At 41.9% G+C, this 23,476-nt stretch overlaps 1 protein-coding gene across 1 annotated transcript in view; it reads left to right on the top strand.

The window, feature by feature from the left end:
• The window catches only part of LOC307118299 (ankyrin repeat domain-containing protein 55-like), a 28,699-nt gene extending 17,763 nt beyond the window's left edge, over positions 1-10,936 (top strand). The window contains exons 8-9 of the mRNA XM_079803880.1: positions 7,638-7,727; positions 10,392-10,936. Coding sequence (XP_079660006.1) covers positions 7,638-7,727; positions 10,392-10,663 — 362 coding nt within the window. The 3' untranslated portion in view covers positions 10,664-10,936. The remainder of the gene's footprint in view (positions 1-7,637; positions 7,728-10,391) is intronic.
• The last annotated feature ends 12,540 nt before the right edge of the window (positions 10,937-23,476 follow it).

The following is a 23,476-nucleotide window of genomic DNA, read 5'->3' as shown; positions in this document are numbered from 1 at the left end:
GCAAATGGGAAATGTCTTTGACATAACCAGCTGTGAAAATAGTGTGAAAACACGTCAATGAAATTGACCCGGAGGTATTTATAGCCTCGGCCGGTGACGTCATAGGCGCCAGTGATGCGCGGGTTGATCCAAAATGAGCGGGTGCCCGCGGCCACCCGCGGTTACCCGCGGTTACGAGTCATCCAAAAATATTTTTAATGATATTCGGGTCACGGTCGGTCGGATCGTCAATAAATCCTTATTTACCTTTTGAATGTTGAGCGTTATTAACTTTTGAATAAATGCTGACGCGGGACAAAATGCCCGATTTCCCAAAACGTTGAACTGAGCAATGCCATTGTACCATTTTAATAGGCTACTTTTAAATGCATTTAAAGTCAGTTTTATGTATTTTCTGAGAGGGGGCGGGATTTTTGTTGGGAAAGTCGGGGGAGAGACGCACACTTCGATTAGACTGGATAAACACATGCAGCATCTTAATTGTTAAGAAAATTAAACGAAATAAATGAATAAATCAAGCCTGTATTACATAACACTAGGCTATATCATACAGCATTCAGAAAAATAACAGTTTGCGCTCCTAAGGGCTTTCACACTTTTCCAAATGTTTTCCAAATGTGGGCTGATGAATTTTTCAAGCCGGGTCGAAACATACACATCGCGTTCATCAATAATATGCATCTGGAGCTGAAATGGAAAATGATGGGCCGCCGCAAGAACTTCCTGCTCTCGCTGCTGCACCTGAGCACACCACGTCAGGGCCTGAAACATTTTCTCAATGGCCCAATGAGCTACGATGAGCATTTACTACTTTTAAAAAATGCGGGTCGGGTACAATATTTTCTTCTTTTTTTTTTGCGGTCCGAGTTGCGGGCGGGTTAGTTGAAAACGTCGGTCGGGTGCGGGTTGTTTATACATTGACCCGCGCATCACTGATAGGCGCACCTGCTGCACGAGGCTATAAATAGATGAGCTTCAGCTGGAGCAAACCAGGTCTTTTTGTTTTCAGACCAACTCTGTGTTATGGTGTGTTACAAAGTCTCTGAGAAAAAAAAAACAAAAAAAATCTCTCTCTCTCTTTCAAGACTCAACTTGAGATCTTTGTTAGGAGTTAGTTTTCAACATGGCAGTGTGCAGATTTTTCTCTCTCTTTCTCATCTCTGTTACAAAGAAACATTAGTGGAAAGAGTTCTAGTTAAATCTAATCAGTTGTAAACGAGTCAGCAGAGTAAAACGCTGTATATCCATGTTCTCTTTCAAATAGAACTGGATGTGCACGTTTATTGCTGTGTGTGTTTGGGGAAGAGCATGCGGTCGCTGCATTGAGTCAGACGAGTGCGAGCATTGCAAGCCTTTACAGTTTGAATGCTTTATGCTCGTCTGGGCTACTTTCAGTCCGCACCTGTTTTCGGAGCTCTCGAATGGGTTTGTTGACGAGCAAGAGACGGGTCCGTCCCTTTCGCTTGCTCGCTCACCAAATGCATGTTTCCCCGCGTGATCCCGAAGCGCGCTCCAGCGTTTCTTCGGCTCGCGCGGGGAATGATGATGAATCTCTGGGTCCGCGGACCTCGAGCAGCCGCCTGCGATCGTTCCTCACATGATGGTGAATCCATACGAGGAATTTATCGAGGTGGTTGTTCGCGCGGTGGCCTGCAGGGCAGTTTGTCTGGTACCGTGAATGAGAGATCCCCGAACGCAGTGAGCTTGAGGTTTCTGTCTAGAAAGCATTTACTTCACGTGTTTTTGTACCCTTGACTTCGACATTTTTGACTATCATGGGTGCGAAATCGCGTGGATATGTGAGAATACCCCAGGTGGGAGACGCTCACGAGCTATCTCTCGCCTGGGTCTGCATTTTCATTAAAGAGACATACCTCCCCACAAAGCCATGTAGAAAATAAACGTTGGCTGTCATGGGCAAAGCTTATATATATGAATTATATATTGTATATTATTTTATATGGAATATATATATATATAATATATTATTTTATATGGAATATATATTGTATATGATTTATATAAGAATAATAAATATAAAGGGACAGGCTGGTGCTGCGCTGCACACTATGGCTGTCTTGCAGGCATATCAGGCTGACCTTCTGAAGGATTTGAGTGGTTCATTTGGTGACTCAGTTAACTCTGTAGTGGCCAGATTTAAGGGAGTGGAAGAAACATGAAGTGTTCACTCAGTTTCTTCCTCAATGCACTCAAGGGGAGGGGCTATCAGCCACACAACCTCTCTTCAGTCCTTCAAGATTTAGGGGGGTAATAAGCAGAGTGTGGCGAGTCGCGCTCTCCCTCGTAAAGACTGGAGACCGGCTCGTCATCCTCAACAACCTCCCAGGGCAGACCTCGGGACTGTCATCAATATAAGAAGTCCGGTGGTCTGGTGCCCAGTCTGCCCCCACGGGACAGGGCGTGTCAAACATTTGCTCGCCCCACCCTGTTATCCTCAAAACTACTCCATCCCTCTGGTGAATCGGGGGGGCAGTGGTTTCCAGTGAAATGTTAGACGTTCAGTGTTTAAATCCTGCTATCATCCAGGACATAGAACGTCTAACATCCCCTCAACAGGAAGTGTTAAAATTGTCACTCTCAGAGTCTCAGGCAGCGTGTGAACTTCTGCCAGGCGTTTCTGCATGGGTGTTAAGCACGGTAAAAATTAGTAAACTAATTTATTTGTCATCCTCCTTGTTTGAACGGCGTGGTCTCCACTTCCGTGAAGGCGGAGTTGGCGTTCGTACTGTCACAAGTGACAGCAGTTACTTCCTGGTCCCCAGTAGGGTGGGGGGGGGTGTCCAATCTCAGATCTTCGAGTCTTAAACCGTGAAGCAGTTAAAGTACTCAAGGTCAAGATGTTACAGTGAAGGCGGTCGTGTCGCATATTCAACATTGTGATTGGATTCGGCACGATTGATCCGAAGGACGCATGTATTCGCATATAAAGTCTGCCACAACACAGGAAGTTCCTGAGGTTCGCTCTTGGGGGCAAAAGCTTACCAATTTCGGGTCTTCCATTTGGCTAGCCTTGTAACCGCACGTATACAAAATGTATGGATGTATTACCGGCTCCATTGGGATTCCGGGGCATTCAAATTTTGAATTACAGAGGCGATTGCTAAAAATAGCACAATCACATGAGATGGTGCTTCAACACAGTGTGTTGGCTCATCTGGTTTCTCTAGGGTTGAGACTCAACACCAAGAGAAGTGTTCTTTCTCCTGCCCAGAGAACGACTTATCTAGGGTTTGTTCGGTTTTTGGTCACAAGGTGGACACAATGGTTTCCCGCTTGAATCAAGACCATTCAGTATTCCCTGAGCAAAGTCAGGCTAGACCAAGATCTTACTGATCATCAGCACCAGAGTGTTAGGTCTAATGGCATCAGCATCCACGGGTTTCCCTTTGGGGTTGTTGCACATAAGACCGTTTCAGTTGTGGCTCAAAGCCAGAGGACTTAGGGCCAATCCTAAGGCAAATAAAGTGGCGCGCTATGTGGCTTCGTACACTAACTATGTGGTTCAGACCCCGGTTTTTGCCTTGGGTCCCACTCTAGGCATACCGTGTCGTCGCAAGTTACTAACGACGGACGCTTCCCTGACGGGCTGGGGTGCGGCCTTAAGTGGCCGTCCAGCCCAACGGGAATGGGAGGGTCATCAACTCAGTTGGCACATCAACTGCCTCGAGTTGACGGCTGTATTTCTGGCCCTGAAATACTTTCTCCCCCAATTGAGGGGCTGTCATTTCCTAGTGCGGGTGGACAGTACAGCTAAATATCTCATATATAATCACCAGGGGGGTCTGTGCTCACGCTATCAGAATAGCAAGACAGATTTTTCTCTGGGCTCAGAGCAAGTTCCTGTCACTCGAGCAGTGTACATTCAAGGGCGGTTGAATGTGGGAGCAGATTTACTGTCCAGACAGAGTTACAGATGGGGGGGGGGGGGGGGGGGGGGTGGAAACTCCACCCAGAAGTAGTCAAGCAGATCTGGATCTGGACCTCTTCGCCTCTTCTCAGACAGCGCAATGTCCCTGCTTCTCTCTGTCACCCAGCCCCACTGGGTCTGGATGTGATGGTTCATACATGGCCCAAAATGCGTCTGTATGCCCTTCCTTCCAGTCGCTCTGCTCCTGGGAGTTCTAGCCGGGGTTCGCCAACAAGGGTCTTGCTTCTTATCGATAGCGCTGCGTTGGTCGAACAGGGTTTGGTTCTCGGAGATAGTGTCTCTCCTCAACGGCTCGCCTTGGGCGATTCCGGCGAGGAGGGACCTTCTGTCTCAGGCAGAGGGCACGATATTCCATTCCAGGCCCGACCTGTGGAACCTTCATGTTTGGCCCCTGAAGGGCACCAACTGAGGGACACGGGGCTTTCGCCTGCAGTTATTGAGACCATCCTAAGTGCTAGAGCTTCCTCCACTCGGAAAGTTTATGCTAATAAATGGGGTGTCTTTGAAAGGTGGTGTACGACACAATGTAGATTCAGTCAACTGCCAGGTAACTTCAGTTCTGGATTTTCTGCAAGAAAAGTTGTCATCAGGCACCTGCCCCTCCACTCTCAGGGTTCATGTGGCCGCTCTTTCGGCTTGCCACGCCTTGGTGGATGGGGTGCCGCTCGGGAGACATCCTCTACTCGCTCGCTTCATTCGTGGGGTAGGCGGTTGAGGCCACCTGTTAGAACCAAGATCCCTTCATGGGACTTAGCTTTAGTCCTCGAGGGTCTGGTTGAGACCCCCTTTGAAACATTAGCTTGCCCCTCCACTCTCAGGGTTTATGTGGCCGCTCTTTTGGTTTGCCATGCCCTGGTGGATGGGGTGCCGCTTGGGAGGCATCTTCTGCCTGCTCACTTTGTTGTGCCAGGCAGTTGTGGCCTCCATTAAGAGCCAAGATCCCTTCATGGGACTTAGTTTTAGCCCTCAAGGGTCTGGTTGAGACCCCCTTTGAACCTCTAGAATCAGCGTCTGACGAACTTCTGACTCTAAAGATGGTTTTTCTTATGGCTATAACTTCTCTGAAAAGAATTGGGGACATGCAGGCTCTGTCAATATCGCCATCCTGCTTAGACTTTGCCCCAGGTTTGGTGAAAGTGATTTTGCATCCCCACCCTGACTACCTGCCTAAGGTTCCTTTGTCGACTGTACATCCTGTCACTCTTGAAACCTTCTGCCCTCTGCCGTTCACAACGCCGGATCAGGAGAAACTTCATAGACTGTGTCCAGTCCATGCTCTTCAGGCCTACGTCCACCGCACTAGCCAGTGGCGTAAGTCAGAGCAACTGTTTGTTTGCCATGGGGGCCGTAACAGAGGTTCTGCCACCATCAAACAATGTCACATTGGGTCAGGGATGCTACTGCTCTTGCCTATGAGGTGCGCGGTCAAGCTTCACCTATAGGATTAAGGGCTCACTCCACCAGGGGAGTCGCCTCTTCTACTGCGTTAGCAAGGGGTGCTCCCTTACAAAGTGTTTGTGATGCGGCAGGTTGGTCCTCTCCGCACACATTCTTAAGACTTTACAGCTTGGATGCTCATGCCACTCTGGGCTCTCATGTCCTTGAGTCGACATCACAGGCTAATGCCTGAGGCTTCTTGTGTTCTTGTGCACACCTACACAACCGTAAGGGGTCCAGGCACCATCAAGCACGGCGGCGTGGGTATTCTCGTTCCCATTTGCATAAGCTTATGCAGCATTGAGTGTAGCTTTTGAAAGGGAACACTTGGGGTTACTTGACTGTAACCCTGTTCCCTGAGAAAGCGGAACGAGATGCTGCATTGCTAGGCCGTGCTGATGATGCTTCAGGACTGGTCTTCAAACAAAGAAGATCTGGTTTGCTCCAGCTGAAGCTCATCTATTTATAGCCTCGTGCAGCAGGTGCGCCTATGACGTCACCGGCCGAGGCTATAAATACCTCCGGGTCAATTTCATTGACGTGTTTTCACACTATTTTCACAGCTGGTTATGTCAAAGACATTTCCCATTTGCATAAGCTTATGCAGCATCTCGTTCCGCTTTATCAGGGAAAAGGGTTACAGTCAAGTAACCCCAAGTGTTTTCAATGATTCTCAAACGACTCCTTTCCGTGAGCCTGTTCTGCTCTGATTGGCCAGATGGCCCAGTCTGTTACAATTTGCGCGCGTAGGAAGCTAATGCCCATTACCATAACTGTACTCCAGCTCCATCCGGAGGCTTCCTAAAGCTCAGTGATTGTACACACTGAAAAGGCAGTAACGATGACGGCAATTTTACCATATCAGTTCGAGTGCGAGTCCGATGATGAAACATTGGAAGAACTTATTCTTCAACCCGAACCTCCATCCCAAAGACAACTTGAGCAGAACATTTCTCAGTGATACGCTACTCAGTTTGAGGTACATTAGGGGATGTTGCAGCTGTAATTCCTCCCTATCAGCATTAACAAGTGTTTGTCAACAAACCGATGTGTATATTTCTAATTTATTGCGGTGCGCATGTGGGAACTGTATCAATAACAGCCGCACATACATTAACCCAGCACTAACGTGAATTACTAATGTAACATTAAAGCTTGCAAAACAAACCTTGCTCCATCCTTTATCTTTAATCAAAGTAGTAAGAACAACAGAAAATCTGCATTAATAGACAGTTCTAGGTAATAGTGGCCCATAGTGGCTTAGCAGAAGTATTTCAGTAAGACAGTAATAATGTGAGTTAGCCAGTTAGCTGGAAACTTACACAATATAAAACACAAAAACACGTATTTTGAACACCCGGTAGAAAATATATACATCACTAATTAATCATACTTACAACAAAGTTATTCGCAGACAGACAACGTACAACATATTGTAGGTGGGTATCATGCAAATGTATTTTCTAGTGATGTTATAACCGTCACAGTGAGATTCGAAACACAAACGACTCGTATAGGCGGTTCAGAGTCAATTCTTTCCTTTAGGAGACAATAACTTTATTTATCGTGCACTTTCGACTTTACAACTTTGCAGAACGTTATTACGTTTATTCACAAACACAAAATATTCGAAAAACTACAATAGGGACACTAAGTTTGTTTACTTTTAAAATATATATTTTTTTATTTTTAAAGTGCACTGACAAGCATGGTCATTTAAAAGATGTTGAAATATATTTGTAATTTCGTACATATTTGTAATGTTGAAGTTGCAATTTAGTACATTTAAAATATATTAACTTGAAGTGTAATACTGAATAACACACTTCATTTAAAATTATAATCAAGTACTTTACATGTGCTTAAGTAAGTAAGTTAGTAAACACATAAAAATGTACTTTAAAGCATGGCAAAGAATTATTAAAACATAATTATATAAAATGAACTTTAAAGTAAACTTTTATTTTGACATTATTTCAAAGTGCACTTTTATAAGTGTTAGGAAGCATAAATGTACTCTCTTTAAGTGGCCTTTTATGTCATTAACATTTTTACAGGTTAAACTATGCTTTTAAGTTGTGACATGAACTACAAGGTCATGCTTTATCATTTGAAACATTATGAAAAAAGATTTCAAGTAGTCAAGTGTCCCTGATTGAAGAACCACTCAGATATAAATGAGTGAATTAATCTATAAAATGTATACTTGTAGAATTCCTGCAGTTTGTTGTGTGTTTTCTTCTCTAAACAGCTCAAAATCATCTTTTACCTCTGAGGGTTAGAGAAACTGCTCTCACACGGAACAGTCTTGCTCCCATCCGTGACCACTGCACTCACAGATGTAAGTCTAATCCTTTTGTCCTAATATTTTCATGGTTCATAAGACTCTTTGTAATGCAATACCCTGGTCATGATGCTAAAGAAAAACTAAAATTATAGTTGTATTGGTTTGTTCAGAAATATAGACACATAATTGCACACATAAAAGTCTCTGTGTAAAAATTTAACAGATTTGTGACAAACAATTTTGAAGAAAGAAAGTAAAAATTTGTTTGAAAGTCTGGTTTGTGTCACGTAGTCCAAGCGTTGGCGTAGATAGACGACTGGACAATGAAGATGAATACAAAATAGATTTTATTAAAATGACAGCAGACCATAACCAAACTCAGGATATGCGTTTACAAACAACTGACAAAGGGAATTAAAAACACAGGCAGATAAATGACGAACAGCTGAACATAATGACTAATCATACAGTGCAGAAAACTCAGGCAGGAAACTAGATCAAAGGAAAGGAATGTGATTGAAGGAAAATAAAATAAAAGTCCATGAAAATGAAACTAAGAAAAGGACTGTGACATAACGCCCCCTCCCAGAAGGCGCAACCTTGTGCCGTATCAGAAGAGATGAGGGAGGGTGGGGGCTTAGGAGGTGGATGAGGAGCAGGTGAAGGGCTGGTGAGAGCAGACAGAACAGACCAAGGAGGCGATGGAAGAAGAAGCCATGGAGGAGATGATGGGAGGTGTGGCCAGGTGGTGGTGACCCAGAGTGCAGCTAGGGTGATAGTCCACGGCGGAGTCGATGAAGGGAGGAGCCATGATGGTGGCATCCGGGGCATGACCAACGGAGATGGAGCCATTCGACATGGAGCCCAGGGAGCAGACGGCGAGCCGATGGGACCAAACGACACCGCTGGAGACCTAGGTGGAGCCGCGGTGATGAGCATCCGAGGTGGAACCAGAGGACTGAGGCGGAGCTAGTGGGAAGGAGAAGCCCACTGAAGCTGTAGGCAGGGTGATGACTGACGAAAGTGAAGCCAGAGGGACATGGGAACCCGGTGGAGCCGTAAGGCCGAGGGAACCCAGTGAAGCCGTTAGGCAGAGGGTCTCTGGTGGAGCTGAGGGTGGGAGGAGCCAAGGCGAAGCCGACAGGTTGACGGGCTGAGGTGGCGCAAAGGGATCATCGGGCGGAGGCCGAGATGGAGATCCCCACACTTGGGCAATGCAGGTGACTGCATGACCTGAGGTGTAACAATGCCACAGGGTGTCAAAGGGGAAGATGTAGGGCTGCAGGAAACCAGCAGAGGCGGGGCTGAAGGACTGTCTTAGCTTTGTAGTGGAGGTGGGCTAGGTAGGCTGGATGGGATCAATGATGGTAATTCAATATCTATACAGGGCGACGATACAGTCATTATGCTGTACTGACCCAGCTGCGATGAAGGCACAGACAAAGTATAGACGATTCATGGTGGGATAGGGTGGAATCTTGGAGTCCCAATCAATTAACCAGTCCTCTCTGTCCAAAACCACAAAAATTCCCTCTGGCACGGTTGTTGCCGACTCACACCTCTGGTCAGACTTACATCAGCTTTGGGGTGATGGTTGGCGCTGTTGTTACAGGCTGCTCACTTGCAGCTCGGGCGAAATCTCTGTGGTCAAGGGTGGTGGTGGATTGGGTTCTGGGTTTATCTGTGGTCTGGAACAGGGGTAGACGCTCTCCAGACACCTGATGATGGCCTCCTTCCAGCTAATTGATGTTAAGTGATAGCTGACCCCGATCCAGAAGAGAGACTTTAAAGTCTCATCATCGAAGAAAGCGAGCTGGCTAGAGTGAAGAGTAAAGTCCAATAAAGGAAGCCCTTCCCGGGCTAAAGTGGTAAATCTCGCTGCATAATCCATCTTCTGTTTGAGGTCGGTTGTTCTGTCACATAGTCTAAACTTTGGTGTAGCCAGATGACCGTGAAAATGAAGATGGATACAAAATAAACTTTAATAAAATGAAAGCAAACCATAACCACACTCAGGACATGCATTAACGGCAATCGAAGGGAACTGAAAAAACAGGCAGATAAATACTCAGGCAAACAAGAATAATAAATGAAGAACAGTTGAACAGAATGACTAATCATATCAGTAACCATAGTTACAAACTCAGGCGGGGAAACTACAACAAAACAATGTGACTGAAGGAAAACAAACTAAAAGTCCAGGAAAATGAAACTAAGACAAAAATTACTTTTGATTTGCAATCATGTTTATAATTTAACTGTTGTAGTCTGAAACAGCAGGTTCTATTGTTTAATTTGATAAATAATATCCGCACAAGTTTTTCATCTAAATGTTTGTAAGATACATAAAAATAAATAAAATAAAAATATCATCATAACACTACCCTGTTCTTACTAAAGTACTTAATTTAGACCCAGAAAGATTGCACAGGAGACAGTATATAGGGTTACTTTTGCAACAGTTGAAAGAGACTAGCGAGACTAGCCTGTGTTGATTATGTTTGTTCCATATTTACCAGGTATTTGCTATTTTGCTGTCTATTTGTTTATTATTAAAATGGTTCAAATTTGTTGAAGTTTAAACAAAATGTGTTAAACACTTCACAATCTTTCCTGCATGAAAAACATATATCAACATATATAAATATGATACACTCCTTGTATTTTTTTATCTTCGGTTGAACAAAAGAACAAACCCAGCTTTCATGTCGTCCACAGTTTCCTTACCACCTGACCAGGTCTCCCAGGGAGTGAAGAAGTCCAAATCCTCTCTAGGAGCGAGTCTGGCTGTACTTCCACCTCCATTTGCATCCAAACTGCACCGCTCCAGCATTCCCCAAAGCCAGTCAATCAGCTCCTTCCCAACTCCATTGACAGGAGAACCTTTACGTAACATTCAAGTTCTTCCAGCCATTCCTCCGCAGAGAAAACGCAGCCCATCTCCTCTCATGACCCAGAGGCCGCAGAATCACTCTGGCAGCAGAAATTGATGGAAATCTGCCTGAAATAAGTGACCAATTGAAAATTGTAATACTGTACAGCTTTTCATGGATCATTTGGATTCATTTAAATCATGAGGACACTGAAGAATCACTGTTTGATAAAATTACTGAGTCTTAACAACAGGCTATTTTTTCATACGATTTTACAACTATGATCTTTTTCTATGGTATGCATATGGTTGAACTTTTAATTGTACCATTTAAACATGTTTTAAGCTTATTGTTTACTGTTGTTATTATTAATAAAGGAAATCGTTGAAGTATCAAATAGCAATAACTTACTAAATAATACACTTCCTGGTCCCCCAAAAAAGTTGCTGTTTTTATTTAAATAGGCTTAAGAGTCTATGATTGGACCATCATTGTGGTGATTATTATTTTCCAGCAAGTTATATGTTTGGCAACAGTTCTTCTAACCCTAATCATCTAAGCATCAATTTAACCATCATTTATTTTATTTTTCTAATCAAAAGTTTATTAGATCTAATAAAAATTTTTAAAGATTTATTTCCATCAATAGGTGCATGCATTTTTGGTCAAAATCTTGCATTGACAATGCAAGAGTCCAGCACTCTGTAAAGTCTCCTCCAGTACATCCCAAAGACTTTCAATACATTTAAGATCTGGACTCAGAGGTGCCAATTCATGTGTGAAAATGATTCTTCATGCTCCCTCTCATCCATTCTTTCACAATTTAACCCTGATGAATTTGACATTGTCATCCTGGAATGGCCTTGATGTGTCTTCCCACATAATGAAAAGAGACACACTCTATCCATTAGGGTCTGTTGCCAATGGTCCAATAATAGACTCTGAAGCATTTGCCTTTGAATATAAACAGCAACTTTTGTTTTGGCCGTGCAGTGTATAAACAGTATAAAAGGGTCTTAAGATACAGAAAGAGAAAGACTGCTTTACGCTTAAGAATGTTTCGTAGCCCTCAACAATTTAAAGGAATAACAGATAAGGACATAGAGGAATAAAGAATAGAAAAAGAAAAAAAAACAGAACAATAGAAGAAAGAATTTGAAGAGTTTCGTTGCAAAACGAGATATATCCATTTTGAGAAATGTTGGTTATTTGACATTATTATTTAAGACATCAACAGTCAAGTTCATTCACAATTTTTTGTACATTAAACTATTACTTGAGCTCAGTGAAGGCCGGGACACAATATTCTTCAAATCCAGGATATTTTTTATTTAATTTTATGTCCATAAATAAGTCAAAAACCATGCCAAAATGCAACATATTTATCTTAACATTGTCAAACATCTTAAATTGGTTAAAAAAACAATACATCATAAATATATGGAATAGTATATACAAAGATTGATTAATAATAATAAGATTCCGAGTTAGTTTTGGTCAGAACATACACAACATAACGTTTTTTTTTTTTTTTTTTTTTGCAAAACGCTATATATCCACCTTAGGTATTCTACTACTGTAATACCATTAAGAAAAGCTAGTGAATCAATGTGTGTGCGTGTGTGTGTGTGTGTGTGTGTGTGTGTGTGTGTGTGTGTGTCAGACCAACATTACTCGCAGTCGCACGATGACAACAATTCATCTTTGGATGTTTTCCCTCCCCTGAATGCCTTGCCCGTTTGTCTTCTCCCTTTGATGATTTTCTTAAGATGCCTTCCTCTTTCTCCCAACAGCAGCTGGAATGACCGGCTCCAATCCGTCATCGAAATCCATAACGTTAGCTTGACTCTGAAGCTTTGATTCTCTGACTGACAGACAGCTGTTGATCAGTGACGTAGCCTACGTGACTGACAGCTCGCCTACAGTATAAACTGGTAAACGTTTTTTAGTTAGCCTATTGAATCCTCTTTTTAAAAATATGTTTTTTGTTTTGATATTATCGTTAAATCACTGCGCAAACTCGGAGCACTTCACCGGCGGTGACTCTCTCCTCGCGTGACATCCTGAGCTTGCGCGGCATCCTGAACGTTCTATATCGCACTTTGTAAAGAAACTGGGCTGGCGGATATCGCGTTTTGTGAAAAAATACATTTTGTAGTTGGCTTAAAATGTACATTTTCAAATCTTATTAATGGCAGCAATTCACACATAGATTAAGGTACATCTAAACAGTGATTTCCAATAATAAAATCCAAATGTCAAAAAATGGCGTTTATCGCGTTTTGCAACCAAACTCTTCATTTGTTCTAAGAACAAGTATAAGGACTAAGTCACCAAGATAGAGAACCTAACTGGTCAGAACAAGTAAGGGATGAGGTCAACAATCCCTTCATTAATCTATCTAGAGAACAAACATATAATTGAGGAACAACAAATATAATTCCCCCTTTTAAAGGGGTTAAAATAATTTGCATTTTTTACTTAAATCGATGAAAGTCTGAAATAATCATATTTCTTTTTAAATGGATGTAAAAAAAAAGACTCAGGGAAGATGTAAAAAAAAAAAAGAATGTCCAGGGAAGAAAAAAAATAAGCGCATCACCATCAGAAGTGGGTAACGGTATTTTTGGATCAAAGTGGAAGTTCCAGAATTCACACACACATCAGTTCCAAGGTCAAGTCAGCGTAGTATCAGTCAATGTGGAATTCAGATCCGTTAACTTTTAAGCAGGAGGAAATATTTCCGTACCATCAACTCAGCGTCCTTGGCGGCACGCCAGACAGCATCTCGGTAAAAACGCGAGGTAAATTGGAAGAGGATTCCACGAGCTTTATTATTTGAATTAACACGGCCAAGTCAGTGTGCCACATCAACTACTTCAGGGAATTTATCTTTAAATTGTGGTAGAAGGCGTTGGCACACATTGATAACCTCCTGACGGATGTTTTCTCTTTCTTTCTCTGGAATTCTGTGGATTCTCACGTTCCATCTGCGTGTGTAGGCTTCTAAATGAGCAAGGCGATTAGAATCAACTCTTTTTTTCAAACTTTTAACTTCGCTGCAGACAAACTCAATGGTTTCCATCATTCCAGAGATTCGTTCCGTATTCCTGCAGATCTCCTCCTTCATGTCCTTAATCACCCACCAGTTTTCGCCAATTCACTTTTCCAAACCGTCTGATCTGTTTTTCACCAACTGTGAGAGCTCGGAGAGTTGTGTTGAAATAACTGCCGCATTTACGTTATCAGTTCTCCGAAGTTTAACGGCCGGGGAACTGCACGGGGTGTCGGGAAGCAGTGGAATCACCTCCTCAGCCAGCCTAATCTCAGAATCATCATTTTGTTCACAATAATCATGCAAACTGTCCTTCAATACCCCGGTTGCAGGAGTACTGTTATGTCGTTCGACTGCTTGTTTATCGTCACCTGTGCTAGCAGATCTAGCAGGAGTCTCCGACACTGTTTTCCCTGACTTCTTCACACCTTTCCTCTTTTCAAATCCTCTAAAGTTTCGTTGTAACTATTATAAAACAGTTTGGGATTGCTGAGCTCACAAACGTACATGTGATCAGGGCGCCATCTTGAAAAGTTGGATCAGGGCGCCTCCTCTACCCTTAAAAGTTGTATTGAAATTCACTCAGGGAAAAATTGATGATACTTTAATGTTAAAGGCCTGAAAATAACCTAAATATAAAACTGAATTTCTGATCATATTTTGATTCAAATTTGAGGATGATACTCAAAAATGTTGCTTCTGTAAGCTTTAATGTAAAAAAAAAAAAACTAAACTCTAGGCATCCTTTCAAAAAGGCCCTTTATTTCAGAAGATTTGTAATTGTAAAGGGTAGCGTTTCATTCAAATAAATCTGCAATAAACTGCTAATTATAATGGATATACAGTTACTGAAAACTAAAGCAACTATTACAGAATTTACAAAGTGTTAAAAACTAATTTAGTTGATAAGAATTGCCAGTCATGGAACAAGCCTGTAGTGCTCCAGATAGAAATTGAAGCTTTCGCGCCTCGATCGCCCCCCGGTGGCCGGTCCCAGTACAGCTCCTAAACCCCGCCTCTCCATGTATTTGAATGGGCGCGAGACACACTAAACAATTTAATTACACTTCAAATAATTGTTTCCTAAAGATTGTTTCTGTCATTTTAGGCAGTTTTTATTACAATAATTTCATTTCAAGTGTTCATTTTTTAAATAAGTTTAGTTTTAGTGAGTTATTTGATGCTATAAAAACGGGGGGTGTGACGTCATGATTGACAGCTGAGATTGACGGCTTCTCTGAGTGAAGTTGTCACTGAGGCACTAACTGACTTTTTTCTGGATTTTTGGGAGGAGATTGGAGCTTTAGCTTTAATTTCTACATTTCCATAACTGTTTATTTCACACCAACATAATTAATTGTTCTGCATCTGCGAGAGTGTGGGCGGGCTTTTGATAATCGTGCCTCTACTTCCTGTTCTCTACTGCGCAACTCCGGTCCCGAGATCGCTACTGCACAGACTCGGTCCCAAGATGTCAGCGCCGTGAGCGGGCCTATGAAAGCTTCAACTTTGGTCAGCGGAAGTCAATGAAGTCGCGTCGTCCATATTTTTTTACGGTCTATGTCATGGAGTCTCCACTGCGGTGTGCGCTCGCATTGCTTCATATATGGATATGGTTCGCATTGGCAAGGCATTGCCTGCCTTTATCCAACCAAAACCATAGCCGCTTTGACTGACACCTCGCGGAGCCTGTAATGCGCTTCCTGTATATAATGAGTCATCAGAAGGCCTGTGATTGAAGGAGAGAGACCTGGGAGGGTTTAACTGGAGCTGAAGACTCTAAACTGCAGGGGAGATCCTCAGAATACTCGCTATTCCATTGAAAATGGACGTGATTAATTACTAATACAACTCAAATACGCTCAAGTAAACAAAGGAGGATTTTTTGTTCGCCCCCCTCTATTTTTCAGAGAGGACCCTTACACTTACATGCTGGTGTTTATTGGATTCGTCCGATCGGATCTGCACGATAGGAGATGAAAGATGAGTAACTGCATTTATTATGCTGATGTTTAAGTGGCCGGTCCTTTAGCATTTAATTCAATGCTAAATGAAGCATTAAATTAATCATTTATCATTTCATTAATCATTTAATGCACCACTGCGGATTAAGAGGTTAAACTTGCTATGGCAACGCCTGTTTTGAATTCTGTCTCAGACTCAGACACGCACCGATTGTGTTGTTGATCTGTTGTTGAGAGAGACGACTGAGGCGATTTCACAAACTTTTGCAGAATATTTTCTGTGCTGACCTTGATATTTTGAAGCTGTTTGGAGGAGACGAGACTTTTATTCTGGAAGAACATCGCAGGAGATATCCTTTACAGAGTTACATTTTTGAGTTGTAAATACTTTTATTTTATTGTTCTTTTCTTATTTTAGGAGTGTCGAGTTTTATTTATTTTTTGTTTTTCATTTCTTTTTTGGAGGAGTATTTTTGAGGAGAGTTTATTGTATTGTTTTGTGTTTTGTTTTGTGTTTTGTATTGTTTTTATTCCAGATTGCAGGAGGATGTCGATGGCGAAGATGATGGGTGAAAGAGAAGGTGAGTGCTTTAACGTTAGTTATGTTATGTTACCTTGTACCTAGTTATGTTATGTTATGTCCCTTTGGCAATAGAACGGAAATCACACAGGCCAAAGTTACATTTCAGAACTCCAACTTATCCAAAGGTGAGTGAAGAATATCGATAAACACACACACATAAAGCAAAGGCTCTGTTTAGAAACAGGTAAAGGTGAAGTATGTAAGATGTTTCAAGTTGAAATACATTCAGTTTATAGTTCACCAGATGCTGTTTTCATAATTGCCAACATTCGTGTCACATGGTCATCATGACTAACCAGCTCTCTCCTTAATAAAATGTGTACAGAATGCAGTGATCTGATTAGCCAGTGCCTAGCCCGGGATCCAACGAAACGGCCGACGTTAGTGCAGGTGTTACAACATGAATGGATTAGAAATGATCTGGAGAAGTTCAGGAGAAGTTCAGGAGATTCACTCGATCAGTGATTTCAGGTGTGAGGTAGTGTAACAGACAGAGTAGGATTAATATCATTTATCTTCAATTCTGGATTATTTGTAGTGAGGTTTTCAAATTTGTGTTCATGTTCTTGTTATAGTCAAGTCAAGTCAGCTTCATTTATACAGCGCTTTATACAATACAGATTGTTTCACAGCAGCTTCACAGTAATAAACAGGAAAATAGCACAATTAGTGATGCAATTGCAAGAATTCAGTTCTGTTGTAAATCAGCTAAAAAAAAAAAAACATTCATGAGTTCACATGTTCATATAATCTTTGTATTGGATAGGAGATAACACTTGCTGTCCTTGGTGGAGGGCTTGAGCTCGAGACTTGACCAGAAGTCCAACCCCGACCTGACAGGAACCCAAGCCGATCCTGGTCCATCATCACCTGATCCAGACCACTCCGGTGTCAAGCCAAATAATGGTCAATCTGCCGGGGATGAGGGCTTCCCACTGATGACCAACCTCTTGCGGCCATACCCTGGACATCACATCCCACCAGAGAAAAGGGTGTTCAATTACCGCCTCAGCCGGGCTAGGTTGGTAGTTGAGTGCGCCTTTGGCATCCTCTCAGCTCGGTGGCGGATGTACCGCCCGTGTCATTGCAACCAGTCCAGAGGTTGCAGAGGTGTGTGTGAAGGCCACATGTGTGTTGCACAACTTCCTGCGCATGAAGACACTGGAAAGCAGGGGTGGACTGGGGCAAAAAAGTGGCCCTGGACTTTCTGGCACAAAGCGGCCCATCACACCCGGTGTGCAACACACCTCACCATAAACCCACCAGCTCATTATACACAGGGCAATTTTAAACACAGAAGCTATTTATTCAAAAATATGAATTATATGAATTGTTTTATTGAAATGCTTATCATACTGAATGACAGGCATACTTCTTCAGGTTATAATTTGTCTTTCCTGGTGCACATGGCAAATTGTATTTATTTTTTTTTGTATACAAATTTTGATTTCTCTTTTCCATACACTGTAGTTTAATATCATTAAGTTCAATACCTACCATAAAATCAGACCATATAAAATGCTATTGTCTAGAACAGAGTCCTGCACAGCTCCGATTTTGTAAACCCGCACCCGCCCGTACCCGCAGTGCTTAAAACCGCATCCGACCCCTTCTCCGACAACAGCACTAATTAAAATCTGCACCCGACCCGACCCGCTTAAAATAGAACCGACACCCGACCCGCACCCGCAATAAAGTCAGTTTAGCATATTACATTATAGACACACTTACAAAAATGTTTATTGCCAGCATACATAAGTTATTACACGACCATTAACTTAAGGACAACTTCGGGACATTCTAAAACGCTTAACGTGGCTTAATGTAGGTAAGACACTGTTATTAAGACACCAAACTCAGTAAACATAATACTAATAACGTATACTATGTACAAAAGTACAAAAGTGGCTTAATGTAGGCTACTAAGACAGTGTTATTAAGAGACTAAACTCAGGAACCATAACAAAAATACTGTTCGATTGAACTGCGTGTGCTTGGTTTTGTTACCACAGTTAGCTGCGTGCTTCCTCAGCGATGAACTTCCACATTTGCGGCTATCTTTTCTTCAACTCCTCATGATCCATCTCGACGAGTACAGGCAGAGCGCGCGCGCGGTTGTGATTCTCCTGGGAGGAGAACAAATAAACTGATATGGATTTGAAAATCATCTTGAAATACAGGCAAGGCATATTTTTGTATATGCATATTTTTAGGAACACATCTACAATATACATGCATATATTTTTATATATAGGCCTATATTCGTTTGCACGTGACTGTTTAAAACCCCTGTTTAGACCCGTGTTCTCCCTTGTCCGACCCGCACCCGTATCCGACACAGTAGGATGTTTTTCACCCGTTTCAGCAATATTCGCGGGTCACCCGTCACCCGTGCAGGACTCTGGTCTAGAAGACTTAGGATGTAGTGCAGAATGTGGACTGTTTTAGGGTGCCTTTCTAGTGGCTATAGTTTCTAGACATCTGTAATTTTATGGAATAGAGCTCAAATAGTGGAAAAGAGTTTAAAAATGATATGAAAAATACAGCATATTAAAATGATTTCTGAAGGATCATGTGACACTTACTGAAGTAATGATGCTGAAAAGTCAGCTTTTACAGAAATAAATTACATTTTACAATACATTCTCATAGAAAACAACTAGGCCTATTGGAAATTGTATTAATATTTCTTAATATTTGTGGTTTTACTGTATTTTTGATCAAATAAATTCAGCCAGAAGTCTTAATTATTTCAAACTTTTGATTACCAGTGTGTAAAATAATGCATTTAACTAGCAAATTATATATTTATTTTCATATGTCACTTTCCATTGGCCACTTGAATATGAAAGTTGCCAGTTTTAGCATGATATATGAGAAGGATATTTTGAGTATTATGAATCATTTGAAAATGATTGTGAAATTACTGAAGAAAGCCTGGAAACAGAAAGACAAACATTCCCTCTGATATGCTGAAAACTGCGACACCTATACACTAATGTATCTTTGTGCATTCTTTGACGATGAATAACGTAAAAGGCATTATAATCTGATTCATTCTGAAAGCTCAACAGTAGTTTACATCCCTGGAAATTAATGTCCGTCGTTTAACATTTTTAAAATCGTTAACAGTCGGGAAATATTGCTGCCCATTGACTCGTATTCAGCTCTTACCTCGGCTCGCATTCAAGTGTCGCCCGCGCTGCTCGGCTGCTGTGCACAGTAAATCCCGCCTCGTTGAATTTGATTGGATATCGCAAACATTTTGACATTGACGAGCGCTTTTACACCACTGAGACACTGGGACTGAGCAGGCTATAGATTAGAGTTTTGCATGGAGTTTTGCCTCAAGAGGGCTGCGCGGGCCATTCGTCTGGGCTGACGGAAGGATATAGGCTACGTAGTTTTACTATAATTTATTCTTCATATATTTACGTAGCAACGGGCAGGCCCACATTGTCCAGCGGCCCACCGGGAAAACGCCCGGTACGCCAGATGGCCAGTCCGCCCCTGCTGGAAAGGGGGAGAAGATGCGCACACAGAGCTGAACCCACCATTGAGCCATCTTCAGCTCCTGAGGCCCTGCGAGATGCACCAAGGATGGGCTCCAACAATGCCACCCGTAGAGCTATCCAACTCCGAGAGACGTACTGTGCCTACTACTTCAACCAGGAGGGTGCAGTGCCATGGCAGCCGAATTCATAGAATACGCCAAAGGCTCTTTTCAGAGCCACAAAACCCAAAAGCTCTTTTAAGAGCTACCTATATTTTTCTTAAAAGTGCAGATTCCAAGTGTCATAACAATTATTTTTTACATTCAATTAACATGTTGGTTTTATATTTTCATTACCATGTCATAATGTACATAGCCTTTGCCCTTTCAGCCCTGTTTTCAACTAATACATTCATGATTTGAGCAGATTTTCACTGGAGAGAAAATACAAAGGCCTTCACAGAACAAAGAAACTCATACATGTTTGGAACAACTTGAGGGTGAGAAAATGATGACAGAATTTACATTTTTGGGAGAACTATCCCTTTAAGTGATTGTATTGCGTCGACAGCGCTGTATGATACGACAAATTTAAAATACTTACTGTATTATTCTATATGAACATGAGAAAACAATACAGCCATACGATTATTTTAATATGTTTATTTTAGTGCTGTATGTATGTAATATGTATGTGTGTGTGTGTGTGCAGAAGCCTGGCCCTCCTCAGCACAGAAAGCCTACGAAGGGACGGCAAGAGGCTCTGAAAGAAAACCTCGTCTTCATCTGCTGCTGGTGTTGGAGGCGGCGGCGGTGGTGGTGGATGTGGCAGCGTGGTCATCTGCGTCAGGGGCTCAATTGCTGCCAACAGTCCTCTCTCAAAAGAAGACATTTCCCTTTTTTTTTATCTTCCTACCCTTGTCATTGATCTCGACAGTTTCCTCCTGCTCTGTCTGTCTGCCTGCATAGTTACAGCAACAATTGATAATCAATGAACATGGCATGATTTTAATGTCAAATCATTCTTTGAAATAATTTATTATATAACGTTATTACGCATTAGGTGTCAACGGTTGTGTGGCCTAAACTTTGCAGCATATGGTTCAGCTCTACACAGATTGACATTGATTTTCTAAATGACTTAACCCTCCTTGATAGTACTGAAATAATAATGTATTTGAGAGCTTTGTTAGGTTCTGCCTGCCTGTGTCACTGCCTGCCTCATCTCCTCTGCTTGAAGGGGCTTGCTGGGTGATGGCCTGGCTGTCTTCTCTGACCTGGCTGTCCTCCTCTGGCTCTGGACTGATGGACTGATGTGAAGGGGGCAGAGGTCGTCTGGGGATGTTGCTGGACGTCTCACGGTCATGAAGGAATGGTGTGAGAAATCCCAACACCGCCATGAAACGCCAGGGTTGGGTCCCAGGCGACCCTGCCCCACTCCTTGTCATTTCCCTTTCTTTTTTCTTCTCCTTCCTAAATCTGTCCCCCAGTGACTTCCATCGGGTCCTACATGTATCCTCTGACATGCAAAAATGTAAATAAATTAAACAATTCATTCAAATACAACAAGTGTTGCTCAAGTGTTTAAACTTGTTTAGTTATTAAAATAAGAACTGAATTAAACATGCCAAATAAAACAGGTTCTGGTATAGATTTCAATTATGCAAGGTTCATAATAAATACATTTTTTAAGCGTTTACCATCTACCAGCCAACTGACAGATAAACGGTCAAATCCACCTTCCACTCAAATGTAATTCATTATTTTGTGTATGAAAACTGATCACTTTAATATTTTATTCCTCATTTGGCTGGGCGATAGCGCCTATTTGATCCACACATGATATGATATGCTGCCTGTCATTCAATGATAAACAGAGTACACGGACAGAATACAAGCATGATACATACCAGATTCTCCAACCGTCTCTGCCACCTCCTTCCAGGCCTGGTGTCTCCGGTTTGTGTCCCAGTATGTAAACAATGATTGGTCGTAAAGGACCGGGTGATTACCCACCGCAATTATTAGCTTTTCCTCCATTTTAGATCGTTCTTCACTCTTCATTCACCAGTGTTTTAAACGAACGCTATTGGCTAGCGTCTGCTCTAGGATATTTGCATAGGGTGATCTGATTGGATGACGCCTGCGTTGGCGCTTGAAAAGTTGAGAAATCTTCAACTTTTGCCGCTTGCAACCTATGCTTGCAACGCGAGTGAAGCGACGCAACGGAACCCACAATTCAGTTCGGCAACGCATGACGTCACCCATTCAAAGTAAACGAGAAGCGTTGACTACGGCTTAACTCCAAGCTTAACTCCAAGTCTTCCAGAGTCAAAGCCGATTCAAAAGACCGCTGTTCGCCAGCTTCTGTGTTTACGAGTGGCACGCAGAACCTCCGCAACTCGTACCGTCATTATGTAAAGCCCGCCCACCGACTCTACACACGCTGTGATTGGCCTGACCAGAGTTTGGTTTTTCCCAACGGGGTAATCCAGCCCCCGGAAAGTGTACCTTCCATAGGGGCAGCCATTGCTAACCAAGCCATCACCTGCTGTTAGCATCCCATTGACTCCCATTCACTTTGGCCTCACTTTGACAGCAAATATCCACCCCCGAAAAAAAAAATCCCCTAAAAAACAATTGCATAAAGGGCAGAAATAAAGAATACGTCATGAAATGATTATTTCAACATTAACAACTTGACAGCTCAATAATAAACCATAAGAAAACATAAGATCAAGTACGTGAATTTGCAACAGAACACATGCTATATTATTTTACATTTGATTATTTTATTTAATTCTAAAGAACTCTTAGCCTATTTGGTGCACTTATGACGCCTCATGATGTTCCAAACCTGTATGAGTTTCTTTGTTCTCCTGTAGGCCTACACAAAAGAAGATATTTTGAAGAAAGTTTGTACCAGGCTGCTTTGGGGGCACCATTGACTTCCACAGTAATCTTCCTACGTGTTCAACATAACAAAGAAATGTATACATGTTTGGAACAACTTGAGGGTGAATAAATTATGACAGAATTTTCATTTTTGGGTGAACTGTCCCTTTAAGAAGTCATTCTGAACCAGGCCTAATCACTTTTTTGAATTTTAAAAATGTTTATTTTCTTTGAATAATTTACTTAAATTATGACTATATTATCGTGTAATTATTTGTCCCATTTTTATCTAAATATTTTTTAAATGTCATAAACTTTAAATGACAGGATTATTTATTATGTATGATATAGCCTAAATAAATGATAAATTAATAATAACATTTATTAGGCTAGAATCTATAAATTAACCTGTCTAAAAAAATAATAATTCTGTCTGCCAAGCTCTGATAATGTATTGGAATATTATATTAATATATTATCCATTAAAAAAAACTATAGGCCTACCTTTAGAAGCACGGATGTGTCTGTCACATAGACTGGTCTGTCACCACAGTCAGACAGTCTGAGACACTGAAATGCTTCTCATAAAGTGTGCAGTTGGCCTGAGGTTCATCATGATTTACTGGACAGACCCATTGATACCTTTTTGATATTAATTCAGTTCTATATCTGGAGATCCCCTTGCGTTCTTCAAACGGTGGACGCAACGCAAGCTCGACATGTTTTTAAAAAACCGCGCAAGTTTACAGGCACACTCTGGCACAGCGCATGTTCTCGAGACTCCGCCGCTATAGCAACAAAGCCCGCAATCACGCACAAATGAGCTCCTGTACTACTTATTGTGAAATTGATTCTTTATATTTGCTATCAGTATTCTCCACACTGCAAACTCCGTATGTGTTTATTGAACTATGTGTGGACCTGTGTAAAATACGGGACA

The sequence above is a fragment of the Gobio gobio genome (assembly GCF_949357685.1).
Source record: "Gobio gobio genome assembly, chromosome: 22".
Taxonomy (NCBI): Eukaryota; Metazoa; Chordata; class Actinopteri; order Cypriniformes; family Gobionidae; genus Gobio; species Gobio gobio.
This window is presented reverse-complemented; position numbering and strand designations above follow the sequence as displayed.